The sequence below is a fragment of the Perna viridis genome, chromosome 3 (assembly GCF_037379345.1).
Source record: "Perna viridis isolate PV_CMFRI_1.1 ecotype Kerala chromosome 3, ASM3737934v1, whole genome shotgun sequence".
In the NCBI taxonomy this organism is placed as follows: Eukaryota; Metazoa; Mollusca; class Bivalvia; order Mytilida; family Mytilidae; genus Perna; species Perna viridis.
Genome location: NC_142447.1, coordinates 50,882,037 through 50,909,703, shown reverse-complemented (window position 1 = coordinate 50,909,703; position 27,667 = coordinate 50,882,037). Strand labels below are relative to the sequence as shown.

General features: G+C 31.6%; 1 protein-coding gene across 2 annotated transcripts; it reads left to right on the top strand.

The window, feature by feature from the left end:
- Positions 1 to 55: 55 nt before the first annotated feature.
- Positions 56 to 25,008, top strand: LOC148622785 (M-phase inducer phosphatase-like). 2 transcript variants are annotated; one of them, XM_088572982.1, is made up of 16 exons: positions 56 to 583; positions 1,338 to 1,429; positions 2,681 to 2,732; positions 7,824 to 7,880; positions 8,592 to 8,637; positions 13,550 to 13,699; positions 14,426 to 14,569; positions 15,986 to 16,114; positions 16,724 to 16,813; positions 18,122 to 18,199; positions 18,859 to 19,011; positions 19,637 to 19,810; positions 20,497 to 20,595; positions 21,032 to 21,165; positions 21,623 to 21,740; positions 22,983 to 25,008. In XM_088572982.1, exons 1-16 carry the CDS (start codon positions 426 to 428, stop codon positions 23,118 to 23,120), a joined length of 1,812 nt encoding a protein of 603 aa, XP_088429108.1. In that variant the 5' UTR covers positions 56 to 425; the 3' UTR covers positions 23,121 to 25,008. The 2 variants fall into 2 exon arrangements, with proteins under 2 accessions (XP_088429108.1, XP_088429109.1); XM_088572983.1 differs by lacking the exons at positions 56 to 583; positions 1,338 to 1,429; positions 2,681 to 2,732 and adding an exon at positions 7,550 to 7,677.
- The last annotated feature ends 2,659 nt before the right edge of the window (positions 25,009 to 27,667 follow it).

Below are 27,667 nucleotides of genomic sequence, written 5' to 3'. Positions count from 1 at the left end.
GCCTCCAAATCTACTTCCTGTTTATGCATGTCTTTTTCCCGAAGTCTGATTGGTTAAGGCAGTGTTGTTTTTCAAAAAGGACGGCGGCTTCTTAGTTCCTATCAGCTGAAAAACACTCGAGAGAAAGAAATGAATTGATCTTGCAGTGATATTAACATTAACGATGATATGGAGTGATACAAATATCCAATATTTTGACGGAGCATCTTGAAATAAGTCTGTACTTGCAGCGTCGATCGATAATCATGCTCCAAATTTCGTGATATTTGTTTAGTGTATTGAGTGTGTATTCGGTATTGACGGGTTAGTCTTCTGTCACAACATCCTTGATATAACGTCATTCATCTGAATGTTTGATTCGCGCATACTGTCATCATCATCATCATTTCATCTTCTTTTGTCATTTTCTACATTGCAATTTAGAGATGTCCAACTTGTCCAAGAAACCATCACATTTGCGCCTACCATTAAGGAACCTCAGTAATAATTTCAACTTCATCAATGCCATTCACACAGCACCAACAAAAATGAATTCTCCTGTCACCAACCTTACTCAGAATCTCAGTGAACTACACACAGGAAGGTAAGTTAAATGCATCTATATGTCATGAAGTTACAGTGTACATTAATGACATGCATAAAAATGCAGTAGATATAATAATAGGTGATAGAAAAATTCATTGACCTTACCAAAAGGCTGCAAAAGTTAAGAGGATATAGTTTTCAATGAGTGTTAAATGAAGTAATTGCATTGTTACATATATTGTTATTGAAAATAAAATAATTCAATCAAATATTTTTTAGAGTAATGTCTTCTTTTTTTTTTTTAATTTCAAATGTATCCTGTCTATGGTCATGTTGTATCTTATGTGTGGAATGTGACTTGAGTGGAATAGTAAAACCCTAATTTTGAATGAAACTTGTGAATTAACTTTGTTTTTATGTAAATTCAATACAAGAAGTTTAAATAATTTTGGCCTTCTAAGACCCAGTTACACGTTTTCTATTCCAGGTTGTTATATTTGCTACCCTAAGGGATATATATATATATATATATATATATACTTAGCTGTTTTTTGTTTTGTTTTGTTTTTTTGTGATGCAACATGACAAAATTTGTCAAAAATTGATTTATGAAATTAGTTTAAGCAATTGAAGTTTATTTTTATGGTATTTTACTTGTAAACAGAAGCTGTATCATGTTCACTGTTTGTTTTTTTTAATTTGTCAATCCTATAGGTATAAATGTGTGTAAATGTATGAGTTGTACATTATTTTGATAACAACTTTGTTATGTTCAGTTATTTTAATCATTTTAATTTGAATTTATTTCTCAGAGGAGGAACACCAAGAAGAAAACTGTCACTATCCAGTATAGATACCCCTCCATCACAGTGTCCCCCAGATCATCTGGATTCATCAGAGTCAGGTAATACACCAAATTAATTTTCTTTACACATATGTACAGTATTTTTGAAGACTTGCTCCTTTCAAAAATAAAATGTACATAATTTTTGTTTCCTTCTTTTTATTTGTTTATTTTGCATGCAGAACTAAATTGTACTCTATTACTATTGTACACTTGTATGCATAAAAATTAATGTAGAAATTGTATGTAATTCTTTGATGTTTACACTAAAGTAAGTCATGCGGTGATTTAAATATACCAATGAAAATGGTTGTTTTGAATTTGACCTAAGTATCATAGTTTTTATTTGTCAGACACAGATTAGAAAATTGCAATTTACACTAACAAGTGTTTCAGGATATCACTTGTTGACATTACACAGATTAGCAATGGTGTAAAGTCTATTATACAGGAAATCTTTATTAGATTCTTGTTGTTCCTTATTGGTCATAAACAAACACAGAACACATCAACTGTTCATTATTATATATGAACTTTTTTTATGTAACCTCTGTTGATGTATGAATATTTCGGAATTTCTAACCATAGGAAGATAGTTTAAAACTAACTTAAATTTTCTAATCATTTGTTTCATGTTTGTTGAACAGACCATTTACAGTGTTTAATATCCAAAACAGGTATAAAAGCTGCCATGATATTGTTTGTTAATGTTTTTGTGACAGTGGGACATTTTAAAAGTTGTAATGCAATAAAAAAATAGTATTATTTTAAGTCATTTATGCATATCTGTGTAAGTTCCATAGATTGTAATCCTCTAACAATATGTTGATAATGCTGAATATCATCTTGTACCACCAAAGGGCAAATCTTGATTATATTGATAGAGATGTCTTGTGTCAACTTTGCCTAGTTGTGTAATTGAATATTTGCAGCTATAAAACTTGGTACCTGTTGACCTCTGGTGATTTCTTTTTCCATAGCATTTGTTCCTTAGAACAGGTTGCAACATCAAAGCCAAAACTTGTCAAGATTTTTAAGTTTTAATGACTAAAAGTTTATACTTCCTTGTTAGTAAGTGTTGAGTGGAATTTGTTCTGAAACTTGGGTGATATATCCAGTTTACAACAAAAAATAAATAAGAAAAATTGGGAACAATGATGTGATTTGACTGTTCAAGATCGGCCAGATTTTGTTTGGTTTAAATATTCTTTTCAGTCTTATCAATTTATTTTATTTTTGTTTTTGGTCTAAGAATTCAAGTGAATAGAAATAACAGGTGTGTTATTTCATCATATCATGTGTAATTTGCAGGATGTTTTGTGGACTCGCCAACACCCTTGGATTCACCAACTATAGAAATGAGGTAAGGAAGCCATTCAAACCTCCTCCCCTAATTTTCCATTATTAAATATATTAATTGATTGTTAACTGCATGGGTTTGCCATTCATGTTGGATACCACATCTGTATACCTCCTACCTTAGTGAACTGTTGGGACCCATTTATCACATCCAGTCAGAGTAGAAGAGCAACGTGATTAAACAATAATGATCTAATTAAAGTGACTGACAGCTGGTAATTAATGACATAAGTATGGACATTAGTTGTGTATACAAGGACTCCATTAAACAAGTGAGATGATGTAACATAAACCAATAAAACAAAAAAAATGTGGGGACTTTAAGGAATCCTTTAATTATGGAGAACCATTCACTAATTGGTCAATTATCTGTTTTGAGTTAGAAAAGATTATTGGTTGTAAAGTTCCCTGAGGCCTTATTTAATCATCCAAGTTGTAAAAATCATATGGTTTTTGCAGCATGCTCCAATTTGTTTTACTCAAATAGCTTATTATAGTCTCACCACATACATCCATAAAATGCAATTTTGTCATAATAAATTATGGGAGATTTCAACAACAGGAATAAATTTTCATTTCTGACTTGAAGTATACATTTCTCATCATTGTCTTTATTATTTTAGTGTATTTTATTGATATTTTGATGGAATATTTTATATACGAATGCTCTAAGAAAAATATATTTGAAAATATAAAACAAGATTTTACTAAATTGGGTGGTTCTATGAGTGGAAACTTTTAACACTTATTTCAGCTAAACTGCCACTTTTTGTGTATATATTACAATATTTATGAAAGCCAAATGTTTGAGAATGAATATTTTATTTATTATATACAGACAGCATATTCGACAATGCTGGTAATTAGACCACATGTTTGTGTCAGACTTGTTACACATTTTTGACAGTAATCATGCTGGTGTGTATTGTCATGTCTGGTCCTGGACCTCACCCGAATACCATGTACCCTTCAGGATTTATGACAACAAAATATGGTCGTCTTAAAGTGACCCTACATAAAAGACTGCCATTATGTGAAGGACTTAATATCATTTGTTGTTGAAATTTCATGTTTACCAAGTCAGTAGCCACTAGTTAGTTCTCTATGAATGAGTTCAAGACCGTCTTGGTTTCATACTTGAATCACAGGCAATTTTATGGGAATGATAGGTACAAAATTAAATTTAAGAATGTTGATATCATGTCAATGCAAAGGAATATATTTTTTTTTCTGACAAGCTAGTTCCATTTAAATAGTACATTTTGGTAAATACTTCAGTGTTTAGGACAAGTTCTTAGAGGTCTGATAGTTTCAGTTTTAGAAAAGTACTATACATGGAGTCATTTATGGACTGAAGTTTTGATTGATTGATTATTAGGGTTTAATGCCTCAGCAGCAATATTTCAGCTATATTCAGGTGATGAACATGAAGGGATGATAAAATGAACATGAAATGAAAAAAGGGATGGGACACAAGGATAATTGGGTGGACACATTTTGATGGCCACAAGATAACAGGGAGGAATGGATAGGGTTGTGGCGGAGCGCAAAGGTTCCTACTCCTATCAAATACCACAGCAGGGTTCTTTATCATGCAAGGAAAGTGGCATCTTTCCCATACAGTGCACCACTATGGTTTGCGGTCAGGTTTTCCGTATTATAGCCTGACAACCCCAGCATGTAACTTGCCAGGGGTACCCCATTCAACCACCTGGGGCACACATCCCAGTTGCTCTGTGGGCAGAGCGCCTAGCCCCAGCTAGGTTTCTGAGCACTATTTAGTCACCTTTTACGACAAGCTTAGTGCTGCTGCAGGCCTATTCTTTTGACACCCAGACCTGCACGGGGCCTGAAGTTTTGAACTGAATTATCAAGTTATAAAGAACTGATACCTTTTACTTTGACATCATTGTACAGTATTAAATAAAAGTTTATAGCTGTCAATACTAGGGCATCACACGATTCAAAATTTCGATGAAAAGCAAGTCTTGCAAAGCATCATATTCTGTATTGTAACTAGCAAGGCAAGAATATTTTGTACACTCAGTACCATCTGCTGTGTGTGCAGAAATACTGATCTGTCTGTATTATAGATGTTTCACCTGAACATACCTGGCTTTCATTGAACACCATCTGTTGTTTCCATACAAACAAGGATGTTGACCTTAAATCACTAGGACACCATCTGCCTCTCTATTCAGGATAGTAGACCAGGTTGACTACCTGAATTTTGTGGTATTATCCACTCAAATTTGCTCGATTGTTGTCAGAATTTTATCATAATTTCAGTGAAAATTGAATTAAATATCTTTGATATTTGTGGTATAGTGCTATATTTTAGGGAATGAATGTGTTTTGTGTTTTCCTCTTTGAGTCATTACATACTGTGATATCAAGACTCCAGTTTTTTATTGATTATAGCTCCCACATGACAAAGTAAAAATAAACTTTTAAAATTGTTAGGACTTTTAATTTTTTTACCAAACATTTTAGTTCCTAGTGTGTATTGTGATGTGAATTAGTTATGTAACTCACTAACGGGTGTCTTCTAATCATAGCCATCTATTACCCGAGGTTAGGAGACACTTATGTGTTGAGAAGGTCATAAAACATGTCTGACAAGTAGATAATAAATATATGGTTATTATATAATGATAATTAGTAATATTGGAGGGCACCTGCTGATCAATGATTGATTGATTTAATGGCCAATAATCAATTGGGTTGATGTTAACAGCTTCTGTTGATGTCTGGCTCCTAGGCATTGAGCAGAAAATGATGTCTTTTGTTTGATTTTTTTGATAGTGGAAAATCTTTGGTCTTTAAATCAAATTTGAATGAACTTGTCAATAGATATGGATGTAGTCAAACAAGTTTTAAATTGTTTATTGTTATATAAAGACAGAAGAACATTGTATGTATTAGATCATGGTGAAGTGTCTGCATTAGTGTTACAAATAAAATTACATTCTCCCTCCCCTCCCCCCCCCCCAAAAAAAAAAAATAAAATAATGAAAATCAATTCTGATACTTATGCACATCATCATATGATAACTCAAAAAGAGCTAAGTGTGATATTGAATGGTAATAAGATCACCTGAATGCATGAAAGCTCCTGTTATATTGTTGTCAGTTTCCAATTTCAGGGTAAAAATGGGATTTATACATTGAAGTCTAGAAATTCAAGATTTGTAACTAAACCTTTGAAAATTGGTGAACCACAACCAAAAGTCAAAGTAATTAAAAAGTTCAGTACTTCTTTCTTTTTTAAGTTTACTTTTGATACTATGATATTAATACTTTTTTCATGTTTTCTACTTTATTTTGCACATGAAGAAATCTATGTATTTCTTTGTGTAAAATATAGCCCAGGAGTTAATCACATTTATTACACAAACAAAGTGGGTTCCTACAACAAAAGAAATTTTTTTTTAAAAGGCCATAGACTTTTATCTCAAACAACTAAGATTACACTATATCTGTATTTGATGAAGGGAGTTAACTAAGCCTATTGTGAAAATTGTAAATATTTATAATTGAAACACAAGCTGTTAATTTAATTATTAGATAATAACATTACCCTAACAATAGTTAACCAAACACCAACAGATACCCAAACCTTCTGTTTGGACAACTTATCCATCATTTCATTGAACACATTTTCCCTAAAATTCACATTTTGAAAATTAATGAGGTTGGGTTAAGGTATGGTAATATGATAGTGTTACACTTCAGGTCATGATCCTAAATTGGAAAAGAATAATTAAATGCATTTGTATCAACCTTTGAATAATATTTGATGAATAATACACCAGAAAATTATTAACTTTAAATATGTTGCCAAATGTCCTTAGTAAATATGATATTACTTGTGTAAAATTCTATGTGGATATTAAATGACATTGTTTCTCAGTATTAAATAATGCAGAATGCCAGTTTTTTGCAAATTCAAATCCTGAAATACTTGAGAGGAATAGTTCATAGGTTATGGGTTTGAATTCTCTAATCCTTTTGATTATCATTTCCATTGATTCACCGTCACATTGATATTTGAAGAGTTACTTATGTCAGTAAGGACATTTCTGATTATCTGATTATCTTTCAGACAAACATTTGAAACATTGAAAGCATTTTGCTCTTAATTTTTATTATATATACATTGTTACATAAAAAGGTATTGATAGTACTAAAGAATCTATAATCTAATATATTATACAAAGATATGTCATGACTTTAATTTCTTGTTTTAAAACTAAATAGTTAAATTCAGAGGTAAAGCATGTTTATTCAGATACATTGTTGTATAACCATGATTGCTACTTGCACATCTGTAGGTAATTAATTGGTGAAATCAATTTACAGCACAAATTACTTATACTGTTGCAGATATGTGAAGGACTAGAAGTGTCCTTTGTTCTGTTCAACTTATATTTGCGCAAAAATTATGTAAATTCTAGAAATAGCTACAGTTAAGTGTAGGAAATACTTAACTACACCATATTTGTTGAAGGAAGTTCATATTTAATGCAGTATGGAATAAGGTGTGAATTGTCTCAGGTGAGTTTACCTGTCAGTGTCACATCTCACATCCTTGTTAGAACAAAATCCATATCTCACACTTCAAAGAGAGTGTGGCAACAGGATGTTAATTAATAAACGTAACACCTTTAATTAAGAGTGGCCCCTCGGGTAGGAATTGGAAAATGTTTATGACCAGCTCCCTGTACCTGATACCATAAAGTTATCTGACTTCTAAGAGTCAGTCTCCTTTGATCTAGGCCAGCTAGTACCTGCTACCTGTTGTGAATGTCATGGTTCCTAATTATCTGAGGGAATTGTAACTAACACACCTGTTGTCTTTCCATCATTTCTGTGTATGGTCTTGCACAGTTCACATCCTGTATGACAATGATGACAATGGCTGCATCAGTATTTAGTGGTGTATGGAGGTATATTGTTAGAAATCAATTAGAATATTTTGCTACACAGCATTCTATTGTTGATTTTTTTCATAAATTAATATACAGAGTAACTATTAATTGAGAAAAGCTATTTTATTTTACACATGAATTGAACAATTATTTCTATATTTCAGTTTACAGAGATTTGCTTCCAATGTCAAGCCAGAGATCCCTAAGGAGGCATTTACAAAGTAAGTGTACTTAAAATCTAACATCAAAGTTATACAAGTAGTGTCATTTCAGACTTATTAATTTAAATATATGGAACTAAACAAAGACTAGATGATCTGATAGTAGGATTTATAAATATCATAGTAAATCAAGGGATTATTTTCTGTTGTATTTATCTCCTGGACAAAACTATTTTGTACAAATTCTTCACAGCTTGGGTTAAACTTTGTCATTTAAATGACTATCAACAAGTTCAAGAAAAAAATGAAACTTGTGAAAATCTACACTTTTTAAAAATGATACAAGTAATTATTCATATGTAATTCAAAGGCACACTTATCCTGAGAAGTAGTGAAGAAATATTGTTTTTACACCTTAAAAATAATCTACTAATTACCTATTTTGCCAAGCAGAACTTGTGGTAGGTGTGAAGTATTTTGAGGGAAAAAAAAAACACTTACCCAGTAGATAACAATTTGTGATACATGTATTAATGGATTCCTAGAATTTGAGCATAAATTTTAGTTTATTTAGCATTCTGCTATGAGTTGTTGGCAATTTCAAATATGATACTTGAGTAGAAATGGCTTTTTCTGATACTAATTACATTTTCATGTTACAAAAACAAAATGTGTTAAACTAATAGGAATAAAAGTTAAAAACTTACAGTCACATTTACAATGTCTTTTGAGTCACTGCATTATGAATGCATGCTTGACTTCAATCCACAGGAAGAAGACCATTGCCTTCAGAAGAATCCAGTCAATGCCAGCACCGGTAAGTGTACTCACATTCATTTTTAAGTAAACTAGTCTTTTATAGAGGACACAGCACCAGTTAGGGTTATCTATTGCCATTCAGAAAAAAAATATGAAAAAATGTCTTAAATGTTGAAATTTATCTTGAAATTCTGTATTGCTCTCTAATGCAATAATGTTACTTTTTTTTTCACCCCCAAAATGTCAGTTGTGTAAATTTGAATAGATGGATGAACATGCTATACTTCCTCTTTTACTATGATTAAGTACCATTCCATATAAAATTCAGACACAGCATATGGTAAGGTGATTTATGGAGCAGAAAAATCCACCAATGGTGGGTGTTTGATATGCATGAATCACCTCCTGTCTGATTTTTATAAAGACTGCTACTTAAATGCTCTCCTGTCTATTTTTTTAGATGGAATTCAGTATATATTATAACTCTTCAATTTACTTTTAACTTTTTTCACCCTTTATAAAAATTGAAATTTAGACAGAAATTACTTAACCACTATTTTTCCATTGTACATGGGAAGAGTTCATTTCTGTACATTTGGAAGAAAAACTATACGTAACAGTATTTTTATACCCAATGGAAGCTAAGTTTGGGGGTAGATTGGAATCACCATGTCTGTCTGCTGTTGGGTCACCTTTCTACATTTCTTGAAAGCACAACTCCTAAACTGCTCAAGGGATTTCGATGGAACTTTATACATGTAGGAAGGTCTGCTGCATATGTAGATTTACATAATGGATTGTCGGATGACATGAAAGGGAAACAATCAAACTTTTAACATTTCACATGTATGTGTTAAAACCTTATAAGCATAACTCAGAACTGTTAATTTGTATGGATTGTCCATAGTTTCCACAGATTTTGTATGAAAATATGCACAAATAATTCTTGTTTAAAATCTTAAGGTTTATGCTCAACCCTGAAAAAAATAAGTTTCCCAAATTTGCTGATCAGTGTTAGAAAGTGATTTATGGCAGTCACAGAGCAGGTATTTGGTCATGAGCATGGCCGACCTGGCTTCAATAATGTAGTCCCATTGACATGTTCTGTTCAGGTGGAGACATAAAGAGAATTTAAAGCAACAAGCAATCCAAGCTGTGATATACACCTGGGCAATTACAGTTATCTTTCAAATATGGTGGAATACATGTAACATTTGAATTGGACTAATAGTCCATTCAGAATGAATTTTAAACTAATTGCTACAGAATATGATTTGATTACAATATACAGCATAATGACCCAAATATACACAGAAAAAAAAACAACATCTAGCATTCAGAAACCTCAATAAATGTTTGTGGGACTTTGTCATTTTTTGTATGTAAAGTTGGATTCTGTGTAACTATTTTTCTGAAATCAGTAGTAAAGTTTGATATTCAGTTTATATGTATATACATGTACAAGAAAAATTCAAAATAATATGGAAAATGGAATTCTGTTCTTGCAACAATTTCACAAGGATTGTAAAAAAAAAACAGTGCTAACAGCACTTTGATTCACTACATGTATGTGGAATGATAGAGAAAATTTTCATCACAAAAATTTGGCTCCCAGTGGATGGATTGATTTCACAACTTTGCTGTTATAACATGAAAATTGTTCAAAACCCAGTGAAATACATGTACATGTATGTAGTCGTAAGGTAAATTATTGATTTGTGGTTTTAGTCTAGAATCTATGTCCCCACTCAAGAAACAGGATAAACTATGTATGATGAATTCATTCACTACATATGAAAGTGTTTCTAAGACGTTGCCAGAAATATGACAGGCAAGTACAAAACGAATATCTGAACTTTGGTAAACTTTAAGCAACTGCTTTGTCCTTTTAGTGCAAGAATTTCCAGAAGTCCTTATATTTTCTTTGTTATGGATTCAAGTCTCCAAATTCACAATTAACACTTTTAACACTTGATGATTATGATTGATTTTTCAGTTGTAGTTTAGTTCAATAAGAGCCTTAAACGCCTTCTTCATTTACTTCTCTGTCCAAGAATCAGGCAAAATGTGTGATAGGTTTGGCACATAACGAAAGATATAAAGACACAGAGATTTTATTGCATGATCTAAGTATTTACACCTCTTAATCTCCAAAAATAACCACCAAAATGTTTGTAAAGTTTGCCTTTTTAAGATATTGAAAAGGTCAAATTTAGTTGAAATGCACTATGGAAAAATAACAGAAAAATTTTCCCTCACTTTTTTCCCTTTATAAGCAGTCGAAAAATTTTGACATTACAGATGCTTCTGGATAAATTTAAATTGCTTTTCAGTTGTTTTCTAAATGTATTGAATTTGTTTGAAAAAATATGTGCTACTTATTACCTGATACTTACACAGAATGGTACTTGCTGTTAAATCCCCAAGAAACCTTTTTTGTTTTTTATATCTTTGTACTGATGATTGCTAATAAATACTGGCATCTCCCTATTGGCATACTGACAAGTCAAGAGGGATATACAGCTCTAACAACAACTCCAAAATCACTCAAGGGATATTGTTAAAAATTTTGTAGAAAGGTTGGGTGTAGATGTGCATGAATGAATATAGTTATAGTGGAGGGACCTAAAATGGAGTTATTCAACTTAGGCCAACATTTTTTCATAATCTGTTTTATGGGACAGCCGACCCTATTTTAGCCAAAAATAAAAGTATGTGAATTTCGCCAACTCCTGGAATATTTGCAAGAAAATCCCATGCTAAAAATAAAAGAAAATAGATTGCAAGTTTTCATTGGACGAGTAAAAAAGAAGTGACTAATCAGCAATCATTTTAATTTAGTAAGCTATCGGAAGCTCTCGGAATTTATCATTAGTTAATGAAAAACTCAACTGAAGGTCAATGGCCAACCACAACAACAATGCGTTCGAGGGTCAGCCGACGATTATTTCAAATTCGTTATTATTGGGGAATACAGAAAGATGAATCTTTCTCTATCTGTCAACGAAATAATTGATGAGATTGTCAATGAGAAAGCTGCGGTTGTCATACAAAGGTGTCCTGTCATGGTCCCACAAACATTTTTATTATACAAACAGCTTAACAAGGATTAATATATTTAACTCCATGATTGTGAAATAAATGCTTATTAACCAAACAACATTCTCTTACACTGCCCAACACACCAGCGGGCAATATTAGCTTAAAAAGTTGTCTAAATATTAACATATCTTGTAATACAGTAAAAAAATTCTGCACAAATTATTTACATTTTTCAAAGCAAGACTTGTTCAATATCCCACCTCTGCAATAGATACTGATGAAAACAACTTTTTCAATACCAATTGCAAATTCAAAATAATCTTATCTAGAAAAGCTCCTGTCTAACTAACAAGAGATAAGATTATCCTGTATGGATAAATTAAAGGAATCACATTTATATACTGTACTGGGTAAACATCTTGCCTATAATTACCATTTTATCTGGCTTGGACAGCTGATGATTACTGGTCATTATAATAATGTACATGTCATTATTGTAAACAACACAGACCTTTTTAAATTTAACTACCAAATTACATAAACCAAAGATTGATGGACAACACCACACATCTCAGCTGCAGCTTTTGAACAAGATCATTTCACCTACCAATAAAACCATTATCAAAACACATTGTATCAATAAGATGCAGACATCCAGTCATACCTAGGATTTAATACAAATGTGATTCTCCAACTAATAACCATAACTGTTTAGTCACAATAAGATCAAATGTGGCATAGGTTCTGGTGTATTTACCTAGGCAAAAGTATATTGTCAGAAGGGTCGAAATGTTTACAAATGACTTGAAATACACATTCAAAACATTTCAGAAATGTAGCCCAAAACTTGGAAAGGGTTACAAATGTATCTACACATCGAAAGTATTTTTATACATCTTCTTTTCAAAAGTTAAAATTTGTATGTATTCTCTGTTTCATTGTGAAAACGGTATCAATCAGTCTAAATGATTAAAGAAGTGAAATGTATATCAAAATTGGGTATCAAAAGCTTTTACTTTTCAGACATTTAGATTATAGCAAAAAAAAATTAAATAAACATGAAAAACAATTACTTTTATTTTTATTTGCTCCCCTCGACCCATTTTTTATTTTTAAATCCCGTAAAACAGGTTATAAAAAAAAGTTGGCCTTAGGGTATTACATGTTAATTTTGTAAGCACAACTCCTCCCCAACCACTCAAAGGACCTATATAATATTTTATAGAAAGGTTTTGCATCATATTTAAATGTGCTTGACTTGATATAATTATTGTATGAGCAATCCAAAGGGTACATGTAGGGTTTAAACCTTGTAAGTGTCACTCCTAAACTCCTCAAGGGATTGTAATGAAATTTTATAAGAAAGTTGGGCATCATATTTAGTTGTGCAAGTAATAATGTAACTGTTGTCAGAGGTCTCTAAAATTATATAACTTAAGTGTCTAGCTTTTTATTCCATTTGAAGTGGGGGGTATATTCTCTTTGAGAGCATGCTCACAATATTTCTACAGAGGTGTTTACTTATACAGGTTCTTCTTATTTTCTATGAATTTTGACTGCAAGTTAAGCTCTGTGAATATCTCCATAATACCTTTGTTAAACTTTCACAAAGTTCAGGAATTTACAGATCATTTCCATAGAATTTGGTAAAAAATAGAGTTGGCATCAAGTTAAATAAGCAGGTCTGTTGCTAATAAAATTAAGTCCCAGCAGAAAATATAGATATCCAATGAATTTAGAGATTCCTTTTTTTCTGTGAAAAGGAAATGTTCACTTTAAACAGACCAAGTACTTGATAATTGAAGATGTAAATGCTATTCTGGGTGCCGAATTATTTCATTTTACTGGCTGATTTCACATGACTATAACATTAGAAGCCGCAGCACTATGTTTTTCTCCCTCCTCAAGAAAGTTTGAATTTATTTCAGCCACCAATGATGAGATTGAGTCCAGTTGAGTTCCAGGAAAAAGAGAACAACCAGATAACACCTGACTCAGGACTTCCTGATAATTCCAAACCTGTATTCTTTATTGATGAAAATAGTTCACAAGATAGTGGCCTCAGTCTAGATAATAGGGTATGTAGGAGTAGCTCACAGAACAGCAATGTCAGTTTAACAATTTAGTATGATTTTGCATGTTTTGACTACTTTAAATTGTATAAAACCATTCTTCCAGGAGCTAATGAAGAACATTCATAGAAAATCTATCCACCATTGATGAAAATATTTGTAGTATAAACCAATGAATAATATGCAGATGAAGACCATAAGCGGAAAATCCATCTACCAATGAAAACAATAGTTGTAGAATCAGTCTAATATTCTATAATTTTACCTTGACAGTGAGACTAATATAGCTCAGTCAATGAAGAAGATGCACAGTAAGTGTGCACTTTCAAACAATTTGACCTGGACGTCAAGACAGCTGATTATTTAGACAGCTAGTTGATCTGTTGGAGTGATTCAGCTAATACTCCGTCCTCCGACGGAATCTACTGACTGTCTAAATAACCTGGGAGCTTGTAATTAATAATTTGTAACTGTTGACTTAACAGCAATATCAGACTAAAAAGGTAGGTTATGTAGAAATGGCTCATACAAAGCAATGTCAGTCTAGATAATATCTAGAAACAATTCATACAATGTGAATTATTAAATTTTATTACATGAAGATCTTTAATATATCACTGCTATCTATATAACAATAGTTTAGTCATTTATAACTGTGCTAATTATTGTACAGATCTATCTTTTAAATGTTATAATGTTAAGAAAAAAGAAGACAAGTTTTTTTTTCTGTAGGACTTTGAGTTCGCTCAACCTGTTGGTATTCCAAAGAAAAGTAGTAGATTGAAGATCATAAGCGAAGACACATGCTCTCCATTGAAGTATTCACCTGTTAAAACCTCTCCATCCAGAAGTAAAGGCAGATCCTTCTCTAGTCTTGTAAGTATACAGTTGCTTATAATATTGTTCTTTGAAATAGAGACCAGCCCACCAGCCAATGCAGATAAAAATAGCAGCAGGCTTGTAGAAATTTTGCTTCCAAGCCAATGTATCATAAATAAAATTCTTTGCAGATTAAGGGTAGCGGCTTGTTTTCTGAAATTTTGACAGTAAAGACTGTACTCTATAACAATATAATCTTGACCTACTTATTACTAAGTTGAACTAATTTCTGGCAGCTACATCGCTAACATTCCTTAATTACATTGAGTATACCTGTTAGTTTTGATATTTTCATTAAATGTTGAAAAAAATAATTACAAGCCAGAGTTGTTTTTCTAGTAGTAAGTAATTAAATTCTTGACAAGCCAAGTGGATTGTTTTGATACAGCCATTTTTTCATTCATTCTTATTTTGGTACAACCAATAACCCTAATTAAAATTATAAAAGTAGGGAACAAGAAAGAATAAAACAGAAGGTTTATAACATTCTAACAACTAATTTTGGAAGATATATCAGTAAGTTAAGAAGTTTTATAATTAGGGAAAAAAAATTCACAAAAAGAATTGTCATAAACTAAATTATTGATTACTTTTGTCACGAATTATGGTACATTATTGGGTCATGTCTCTATTACACCTTTAGGTTTTTGGCCATATGGGTATACACAGGTAAAAATCAATACACAAAATGAATGAGTGGGAAATACGAATATAATCAGAGGAGTATTGTGGCAAAATAAAGACTTAACAATATTCTTTTTTGCATCATATTTTAGCTGTAAAAGGTAGAAGATGAAGAGAGTCTTCCTAAAACTGATGTTTACAATTTAAACATTGGGGTAAATGGTGCTGGTCTGGCTTTTCAAAGTTGGTGTCACACTCATGTCATTTCAAGCTTTTGACATTTTCAAGCCGAAAATTTTATTTCACAGGCCAGATCTCGCCTATAAGTCAGAACCCTTCCCAGCAGTTATAAAATTTAGTCCCAAAAATTTATAGGCTTATAGGCAAGTATATACAATAAATTTCTTTGTAACACAAGGTGTCATACCACAAAAAATAGGCTGGATTTATTGGGGGGATAAGTTGACTCACAAAGTCAAAATTGCTACATTTTCCTGATTTCTAAATGATAACTTGATAAAAGGGAAAGGATCTTTATAAAATTATACAGTATAATGGTATTGTCTTTAAGGAACGTTGGGATTGATTTTGGAGGTTGTGACAGGAACTGTTTAGGAATTATGGGATGAAAAGGGGCACTTCGATTCTGGTGAGTCCATACTTGCCCCAACATTTCAGGGTTTTACTTATGTGATTGTATCAAGCTCTAACCTTTGAAGCATTTTATTTTAAAGTTTTGGTATATTGGTAGTAGAAACATAAAATAATAATGTTGTTTCTGTATATCAGGACTTTTCTGGTGATCACTTGACAACTAAACCTGAGAGTCCACTGAAGATTTGTCCTCTTGTCAGCTTCGATGAAGATGATGTTGATGATGGTTTCCTTGACCTTATTGACCCTGATGAAAACTCAGAGGTAAAAACTTAGCTGTTGCAAATTTATTAAAGTATTTACCAACATTTTATATTGACCAAGTGAAAAGAAAATCCTTTACCATATTAATCGTTGTTGCATTTTCCTTTATAAATGTTTGGCCATAGTGAAATGTTAAGTCCTGAAACATACTTGTAATAGGTCTATATCAGAATAAGTGTTGAAATTTTTGTTATGTTCATTTGTCAAGATCTACTTTATTATTTGACACACATATATGTTGTGGACTGAAATTATCATTATTTATGACTTAAAAAATAATTCATGGCAGACAGAGGTATGGTGTTGTAAACATTTACACATGGGTTGGGTCTTTACATTTGATTATTGTATTCCGAGGTATTAAAATAAATACAAATATAAAGGTCAACCTGTGTGTAAATGAGTACTCTCCCATACCTAACATGAATAACTTCTATTCTAATATGACAAAAAGAATATTTCTGCATCTGTATTGCCCAGGGGAAGATAATTCTGATAATATATTGTTTGTCATATTAGAATTGTAAATATCACATTTTCTGATTTAAACAGTCGCTGATCTGTAATCACTGTTATATCACTGTTTCACTTACTTTTTATTATTTTCAGTCCTCTGAGATGCCAGACACCATGGCCAAGCTGTTTAGTGCACCTGTTCTCAATCAATCTTCAGCCAATCAAGAAGATGATACTCCACAGGTTTGTTATTAGATATTTTATTATTTATGACGTGATGTAACTCATTTGTCTAAAGTGGAAAGAGAAACTCATGTAGATCATAGAAAATATGCTTAAAATTTATTACTCCCTGCCACTACACAGCTCTTTTTATTAGGATAAAATTTGTACCTAAGATAACAGCCATTTATCTGACAAGTTCCAAAAAACATTGATCATGCTAATATTCCTGAACTTATCTCCCTTAAAGATGGAAATTATTACGGAGGAAATGGAATGTTTATTTTAGATATATAGACCATTTGATTTCTTTACGATTATGAGGGAAAAAAATCCATGTATGGACCTTTTTTTTTCATTATCCTACAGACAAAAAATGGTCTATACAATACTGATTGTTCTTCCTAATTGTTCAATATTAAGGAAATGATTTTGTTTCAACTATACATGATGGAACCATGAAACTTTTTGGAAGTTTTTTACAATAACTTCCACATGCATTGCCTTTGTTGGAAAAACTGTTCCATAAAAGTACATTTCATGACTATAAAATATGCAAACAAACAAAAAAAAAAAATTTGCATATTTCTTTTTTCAATAATTTCTTCTGCGTGGCAATATGACATTATACTCGAATTCACCTCATCCTGTTTGCAGTTTTTTTAATTATTTTTTTAATTACTCAAAAGTTCCTTTAAAAAATTGGCCCTTTTATTCAGTTGTTCTGTACTACAACTCTCATACAATTATTTCCCAAAATATCCATAAAAACAAGATAGCGGATAAACAATATGGTCAGTGCAAACTTCTCGGAGGTAAGAACTAGAAATAATTGTATGAGAGTTGTAGTACAGAATGACATAATTGAAATGGCAAGTTTTTTAAAGGAACTTTTGAGTAATAAAAAAAATTATCAAAAAAACTGCAAACAGACTGAGGTGAATTTTAGTATAGTTTGTCTTGCAATATTTAAAGTTTTATCTTATTTACAATTATTCAGATATTTCATCATTTGGATTAGCTGAATACCAATCAAAAAATGATATATTGTCAATTTAAATCATATATGTCAAAACAAAATCTAGTTCAGTCACCTGCTCTTGACATTCATCTAACAGTATGTATGAAAACCAAAAACAAATTCTGTAAAAAAAAAAAAAATGGGGGATTTAGTATCAACTTTTATTTTGTAACACATTTTATTCATGAAGTTTTTCTATTCTGGATTCTGGATAACTAAATCATCATAGCCATTCAGGTGGATTCAAATGACAGCAGGAGTACAAAGTCTTATTTTATTAAGTTTGTATATAGATAATGCTTTTACAGGGACCTGACTGTAAAGGACGATTATTTGATGGTCCAATCCAGAACCAGTCACAGACTACAGATGATGAAACACCAAAGGTTTGTGAAGTTAGAAATAAGATGTTTAATAAAATATAACAAGAATGGATTATAAAGACTGAAACAATATACTTGTGCCTAGAATAACAATTTTTTATTCATTTGATAAAATTATGTGGTGGTCTACCTATATTAATGAAAACAAAAGAAATGTAAAAGCTAGTTTTTCAGGAGCATTTAAGTTTGAAACTCCTGGACAAGTTTTTCTTATTTTACAAACAAGTAAAGTTTTGGAAAGGTATAACATTATGGATAAGCATATTGTCAGAAGTTTGGTTAAAGATATGACTATTTACTTGGAAAAATTTCTGTACAACAAAATATTGATCACAACTTCTCCTGTAATACTAGATGAACTCTCATGAAAATTTATTATTTGTAGATCTGCAAATAATTAATCTGTCTCTGAAATGATGCCAAAGCAAGTTCATACATACTTAAAATTACACGTTTTATTAGAGTTATCAGTCCCTTGTAGAACAATGCTAGTCATTTACGAGTGATTAGGAAAAGCAACTAAGCTTCATGGTATTGCAGGACCAAAAAAAAACATGTATAAATGAAGACTCATTATAAATTCAAAATCTTCATTAGGTTTATTTATTACATGAATTTCACATTAAATTAGAATTTCTATTTAACAATAAATTGTATTGTAGCTGAGAAGAAGCAGGTCATTGTTCAACAGGTCTCAGTCCTTCGATGTTCGTAGCCGATCTAACAAACGTTTCCCGTCCAGCGATGATTCTACTCCTCATCAGAACAAAAGAAGGAAGTCATTTGCCATTGATGAGGAAGTCAAAGAAAGTCAGGTAAGGTGTTATAGTCAGTTTCTATATAATGGCATGTCAGAGTTTTTTTTGTTTTGTTTTTTGTTTTGCTCTTTTCAGTAGATTTAATTACATTAGTAATTAAAAAACCCTTAGATGACACTCCATGGGATGTATTTCTTCATAAATTTTTCATGATAATATATCATTAATTATACAGAATGATATAAATGGACATTATCTTCTTAAAAAGTAGCATGTTACTTCATTAATACCTACAACCATTCATGTTTTGTTTAAATATGGCATATCATCTATATAAAGAAACTGATGAGTTTTTTCAAGGTTGATTATGCTAATAGACTTACTGTGCTTGTCTTATTCATAGACAGGTCTATGCCCTCCTAAACCCAATACCACATTTTTAGATTTTGTTGCTATTTTTTTCTTTGCCTTAAAGGTATAGTACATTATTGCATCTGAAAATGAAGCATTGAACCTGGAGTCCATGATTTATAAATAACATACCTTATGTCTATCTGTCATAGTTGATTGTTTCCAAAGCTTTTTTATGCTCCCTTTTCATTGGGATATAGAGTTGGGTGTTACCATTTTCCTACTATTCTTTATGTAATGCATATGATGCTTATAAATGAAACTTTTGTAGAGCATGCCCCTTCCCAGGTTACAAAGATGCCACTCTGAGACTGATGCTATGATAAAGATGGCTCTCAACAGACTACACGACCAGCCAGATCTTATAGCAGATTGTTCCAAACCTTACTCATTACCCATCATTCCTGGAAAGAAACAAGATCTCACATCCATCTCTGCAGAAACTGTGAGTGTAATTTTATGATTTTTATCAACAGTTCTAATGGAGAAGTAGTCCAAATATCACATTAACATTGTCATTCATTGTGCAACCCTTATCCTCATAACCCCTGCAAACAAAGTTTGAGGTCTCACATCAACAAACATTGGCTTTATTATTCCTTGATGTGTTTATCCTGTAATTTATTTTACACAACTGAAATGAATTTAATGAAACTTCCACAGACAGAATCTTCATTACATATTACCATTGTGCACTGGCTTCTTTAGGTTTTGATTTAAATCTTGTTATTAAATCACTTTAATGAACACTCACAGTTATTTCTAGTATTTATGCTAAGATACTCTGTTGTAAAATATAGTTAGTCAGCAAAGTCCTATTTTACAGGAAAAAGTATTTAAAAAAAATATTGAATTGCGATCCTAAGTATTACCTTGGAGATCCTAGCAGAAACAGATGACTTAATTTGATTTTCTTCCACATTATTTTGGCTGATTTATAGTCTTGATTTGTTCCTTTTAGACAGATTGAAATAAAAACTAGGATGTCAATGATAAAAAAAATTACTAAAAAGTTAAACAATAACAAGGGCACTAGCATTTTAAGATTCTACTCATTATAATAATCTCAATCAAAGGGAATTATAATTTGCTAAGTGATAACGACTTGTAGTTCAGTTTTTGATTTTTCAGATGAAGCAGCTATTAGACCATCAGTATTCCCATGTGATAGAAAAGTTCATCATAGTTGATTGTCGATATCCTTATGAGTTTAATGGTGGTCATATAAAAGTAAGTTCATTTGAGTGATGTTTAGAACATGAAATTATTATGGAATATCACTCTTGGAGGAACTGCTGTCTGTATGGATGTCTTATAATTTTTTATCCACCAAAGGATAAAAGAACCCTTCATTAGAATTACGATCTGTGGATTGGGTTATACTGTATATGTGACTTTTCTATGGTTGAATACTTGCTTACTGTGATGTTTGGGGCATCCATGTCCTATAACACAGTTTTTTTTTTTTTTTCATTAAATAAACTTATTTGGAATGTGACAGAAATTTTAATTTTTGATGTAATGAGGGAAAAACAACAGTTTGTAGATTAATCATTTAATACCTTTAGTAACAAGTAATAATCAAGTGAAATCAACATCATTGTCAGTGAAATCAATATGACACTTTTATATACAAGGGACACAAATCAACTCTTGTTTATTGCAGGGTGCACAGAATATATACACTAGAGAAGGCATAACAGAATCATTCCTTAAAAATCCTGTCCAGCCAGAGGACTCTGAGAAGAGAAATATCTTAATATTTCACTGTGAATTCTCATCAGAACGAGGACCAAATTTGTAAGTAATTTGCTTAATAATTGCTAACACAGTACCCCTTCATTATTTACATCTACCACCTTTAAATAAGTGAATTAAAATGGCGTCCTGAAGAAGTGATAATAGTACACTGCTGTGGAAGTTAAATGCTTTATTGTAATCAGCAGTGATTTTATCACACTCTGAACTGTTTAGTAAACAGAAGCTACCTTAAGATTAGTGAGTGGGCAGGTATATAGTTCTTCAGTCAATAAACCCAGTCTCACTCTTAGGTTTGCATTACTGTTTGTAAGACCTCTTGATGTAAACAATTAAACATATGGATTTAATTCTATTTTTCTAGGTAGTCCTGAGTAAATATCAATGACATATTACATTTTATTGATAGTTATAAATTTCATGATACTTATTACCCTCTGGGTTATGCCTGTTTATTTAGCCTTGTTTTTATATTTAAATAATTTGGCATTTTGTACAGGTCAAGATTTTTAAGACAACAAGATCGTGACGCTAATAAAGAATGTTACCCAGCACTACACCACCCTGAGATGTACCTTTTAGAAGGTGGATACAAAGTCTTCTATGAAAATTATCCTGTAAGTCCATTATTTAAGTACAGCTTGTATACTTTAATGGTAAAGCAGTTGGAAAGGCTGGCTTTTGATTCAGGGTACATGCATAGATGCCAACCATAATTTTCCGTAATTTGTACCAATTTTGGATGGAATATACGGTCCTTATGTCAACAGTCTAATATTTTCATATTTCTGATTGTTTAGGCACTTTGCAGATACCATTGAAATAAGCACAATGGGGATTTTGATCATGCATTGCATTGGGTTTCACAAATGTTATCAGTCGAGGTCAAGATAAATCTTATTGTTTCAGAATAGATGATGACTGACAACTAATTTTTTTTTTACTGATTGTATTTAAAAGGGGTTGGCATCTATGGTACATGCTCATGTTGATTTGTAGAACTTGTGTGAACCAGTTTTTGTCAAAAAGTTTTTCTTATCGTTTTAAAAACATTTGGTACAGTGCCTACCAGATGTTACTAGGCAAGGTTATTCTTTTAATAGTTAAAAGAAGAGAGTCCATGCAACTTTTGTAGTCATATTTATCTGTTAAAGCACCATGTAACAAACATTTAAGTGTAACAAAGTTCAATACTGAACCATTTCAGACAGTTTACTTGTGTCCAAAATACTTATTTAAATGTTTTTATTTAGAAAAAGAGTTGAAAATCAAACACCAAATTGCGAATCCTTAAAACACTATGAAATGTGGCATGGTATATTCTCGTGTGCATCAAATAATTGATGTGTCTTAAGACTTTATAGAATTTCTGCCATTGTATTTTGTTGCATACCAGTTTGTTCAATGACTTCAAGAAATTGTGTTGCATCATAGAAACTAGTTTTTTTTTTGTTGTTTTTTTTTTTTTTTTTTGAAAAAAGTAAAAGAAAACTGTTACTGAATGATTATAATTGAGTGTCAGGGTCTTCATTTATATTTTTTATTTCCCGAAAGTGATCGGACAACCACCAACACCATACAACTAAACAGACCTTTTTTTTTTACTAGAAAGGTGTTTTGGACTACTGTCTTACATCAGACACTGTGTCAACACTTGCTGAAGAAATGATATATCTCTTAGACATACTTGACAAAAATAGTTTCACAGTGTAAAATTTATTTTCATAGTCAGATGCTGTTGCTGTTGATCACAATATTAATATACATTCGATTTATCTACTTGTTGATACTTTTTGTTACACTAGTACTATTAGGAGTCATTTGCTTGTGTTTATTCAAAGCATCATTTTCTTTGGCAGGAATATTGTGACCCACAAAGCTACAAGCCAATGTTGCACAAAGATCACGCAGAAGACCTTCGACATTTTAGGATTAAATCCAAGTCTTGGGCTGGGGAGAAGACAAACCGTCCTGGATTCCGACCTCTGAAGTTCTGAAGTCTGTTATATTTATGTTTGTCTGTCTGTCTGTCTGTCTTCTTCTCTATCTTCTTATCTTATTTATTTGTATTTTACAAGAGTTTTAAATTGATTGTTGTTATGAGTTATCATGGTTGCTATGGTGACTTGAAAGTGCTCATTTTTATCTACCTGTTGGATCTTGTATGATATGCCCCTGTACAGTTGTTATCATGTCCTGAAATATTTATCATATTCATATACATATTTATTATTCTAATAACTCAGTGTTTCATTGTGTGTAACTGTGTATAATTGATTTTAATTTGTTGTATTAATGTGTGTGTATTTTAATTTTGGGAAGTGTATGTGAAAATGAATTTTAGCTAATAAGGTGCCATTACCTTCACAGCTGTGTGAAAGTATGTTTGTGTGTGTGACTGAAACATTAGTCTTGTGGAATCTTTTTTTTTACTTTTCATGGCAATCATTAAGTCCTTGATTTTTCATTGAATGCTGAAAAAGTAAAAAGATCAACCCATATGTAAGAGAGAGTTTTATGACTGATTGATGGACACTGCAATGTATTTATACTGTACAGCAATGAGAAAGTTATTTTTTGGGCTATCTCAAACTTGGTCTTCTTCTTCCTATCATCCCCTTCTATTGACAGAAGACAGTGCTACTAAATATTGACCCTAGAAATAATGATATATTATCAGTTAAGATGATGATGATAATGATGATGATGATGGGATTACTGAATCCTGAATTAAACAGGAATGAGCCTAACAAAAAAGTGTTGTTTTTGTTATTTTAAGTTATTTTTTATTTATTTTTGGTTTGTTTTTTGTGTGAATCTATCAGTTTTTATATCCTGTCAACATGTCATATTAGTTTTTTTTTCATTGTGATGGAATGTAATTTTCACACATAAATATGGAGTGGTATAGGCTATTTACATGTATATTTCTCGCATCTTCTTAACAAAACAAGGTATATGATGTGGGTTGTCAATAATTGAGTATATAAGCAAGTTTTAGTTAAAAAAAAATGGTGTGACATGTAGAAAGGAATATTTTTTTAAGTTTTATTGTAGTTTTTAGTTGTTTTATTTATGTAGTAGCACATTTTGTAGTAGCGGGGAAAACAAAATAGATATCAGAGAAACATTAACAGATTGATAGAATATAAAGCAGTAGAAATGTTATAAAAATCTAAGTCGGACAAAGTGTCTGTGATTAAAAACTTTATATCTAGAACATTTTAAGTGTCCAAGTTAATGATAATTATCTAGGAGAGAATTACATCTTGTGTATGCAAGCAGAAATCAATTGTTTTGAGAAGTATGCTTGACTTCTTGGTTTTGGATTTTTTGCCTGGATATGATGCAAAATATAATCTGTAAGGTGAAGAATCTTTATCCTGAAGTAATGGAAATGGTATAAAAAACAATAAAGAAATCGAAACTAATACCAAAAAGCCATGCATTTTCTATTAAAGAATTGAATTCTGTGACGTATATGTAATTGCACATGTGATATGAGTACATATATGTCATCTGTGATATCTAGATGGCAGTTTTAGTTGTGTATGACAGTGTTTAATGCTTGTATACATTATAACTTAATCGTGACAATGTTAGCTTGTGTAACATATTGGTAATTGTTACTTAGTAGAACTTCTTGTTAAGTGTGTGAGTAGATGGAGCCATACGTAGCTGTTTGATTCACATAGTAACAAGAAAATACTGGTTGTTATGCTAAAGTTGTATGAGTATATGTTGGATATATTTGTAGAAATAGCTGCTTTATATATCTTTGTTATGCCTCTATATTTGTTGTTTTATTTATTTTACCTCAGATGTTCATTAGGAACTTAACATTCATCAATATATCATTTGTAATAAATGTTCAAAAACAATCAGTACTTGTTAGTTTATTATCTGAACTGGAGTTCAATTTCTGATTATCTTTCAAATCTGGAACCTACCATTATGTTTCTTTTTTCTTTTTTTTTTGACGTCCACTTCTGGTTTCATCAATTTCTGCTTTTTTAAACTCCATGATGAAAACAAATACACACAGGTAACAGGATAACAACTGCAGTATGAGTACTGTGTGTTGCCAAAAGTTCAATAGTTATTCTTTATACAGTTGTTCCATGCATGTTTTAATGTAGATCACAAGTAAGCAAGTACTGAAGTTCAATGCATTTCCAAACAGTGTATTAGGCCATTTATAAATGTTTGTTACAGGTTTCATGACTGTTCCCTCAGTTTAATTGCCTTAAAGAAGTCCTAAAGTTAAATCGTCTCTTGGATTAATAAACCTTATTTATAGTAGTTTTTCTGTACCGGTAATTATTTAAATTTTACTATATGTGTAGGAGATGTCAAGAGGTAATGAAAGTTCTCTCATTTTAATCCTCCAAAATTTCTCATTATTTTATACTGTAGATTCTTGGGTTGCAAAAATCACAAAATACGAAAAATAAAATCCCAATTTTACCACAAAATCATGAAATCTAACCTATTTAAAAACACTTTACAGTAGATTGTACAGTATAATCTAGGTTTAAAGTGTGGATGCTAAGAATTGTCAGTTATAGTACTTGTTGACTCATTTCATTGTATTGTTATATCCTCAAGGTTTATAGATCATGGGTTCTCAATACACTTAGGAGATAACTGTTTTGTATTTGAAGCTTTGAGGATGTCCATCTGTAGTATTACTGCCACAAATTGAGTTTACCTTGGCAATGTGGGAAAATTGGTCTGTCATTTGAAAAGTCATTTTGTCCGTTTTCTGGCCATTTTTTGCTACATGTGGGGGTTCAACAGGAACCAAAGCACATCCATCCCACAGCTTGTACACTTGTGAAGGCCATCGATGCCAAATAAGGTTTGTTACAGTCACGAGTGGGAAATCAGGAGTCCCCTGAAGAGTCACTTGTGTGCAAAAATGAGGATTTTTTCCAATATTTGGCCTCAGTGTGGCCTAAAACCGGAAGCAGTCATTACAAGGGGTCAAGTTGAATTGGTGGTGTAAGCCATCGTTCTTATTTAGATTCCAGACAAAATAAAGTATTATAGATTAATTCTGCTCTGACAAGGGGCCGAGAAATGAAACCTACTCCCAAAAACTCACTTTTTGGGCAGCGTAAACTCATGACTTTTTTCAGCTCTCCAGTCATTTTTTTAAAAAACTCAGTCTCATTTTAAAGCACAGTCACGCTGCTTGCAGATGGAAACAAATTGAGCTTTCTTAACTAAGACTAACACTGACAGAACCAATAAAGCGGAAACAGGGTTAATCCCTGATTGGTCAGGGCGCAGCATGACAAGGGTTATTAACATCTTTCAAGGCCAAAAGGAGGCCCTCTAATCTGTTGATTTAAAGACAAGAACTGAATTTGCAGCACTGATAGAATACTATGAAACTGAATAATTGTCTAAAACAAATTTAAAAGAGATATTAATGAATTACATATGGACTATATTTTGAATAGTGTACAGAAAATATTTGTAAAGTTTCTGATGTACAAGTGACATAAGATCATTATCATCTTATTGGACACATTTCATGGTAGACACAGCACTTTTGACACACAATGTTCTGTCATTGTTAAAACAACCAACTCAATCAGCAATCAGTACTATTTTTTTGTAGTTAAGACAATATAACAACTTCTATAATTTTTGTCCAAACACAAATTCCTGACAATATACACATCCCTATATGGTAATTTAACGCCCCATTAAGTTTCAAAAGAGTCCTGCAAGTTGTTGAGGAGTTGTGGACAACATGTGAGACCAAGTTTAGCTAAAAAATGCCTAAGTTCACAACAATCAATTCTGTATTTTTTGTAGTATAAATCCCTGGCAGTATGCACATCTCCATGTGGTTCTAGTTTCATAACAATACAGCTAGCAAAATCTTCAGTTCAGAATTTCCTTAAATCAAAATTTTTCCTCAAATCTTCAATTTCAATTGATCGAAAGTTGTCTCAAGATACAGAGGGGCGTATAAAAAGAAACCAATAAAGAAAAACATGAACACATAGTAATTCCAGAGTTTTGTAGTTTATTGCTCATTTTAAAATGTCCCATTTGAAATATCATAAATTTAGAAGTTAAAAATGTACAATAACAATAAGGCAAAACCAAAGAGAAAAATGGTTGAAAAACAGTCATACATTTTTATAATATCTTGGTTTCATTACCAATCATGAAGGGATTGGGATCAGTTCTTAAGTAAAGAAAGAAACAAAATGAATTTCTGTAGATAAAGTTATAATATCAACCTTAGTGTACCTAATCCTTATAAACACCGGTTTAAACAACTTTGTATGACAATCCTTAATACTATGATTCACTCAAAATATGTACAATTTTTAGCAGAATAATTTTTTCTTGGATTTTCCACATATCTGCAATGTATTTTAAAATTTCTTACATAAAATAAAAACCATGACATGTGTCCTTGCACCCAAATAACTTTAGCCCTTCTTTCCTGAATCATTTTCCTTGACAAATAACATAATTTTCTGATTTGATTCTGTGCCTTTAAAAAAATCAAAGCAGG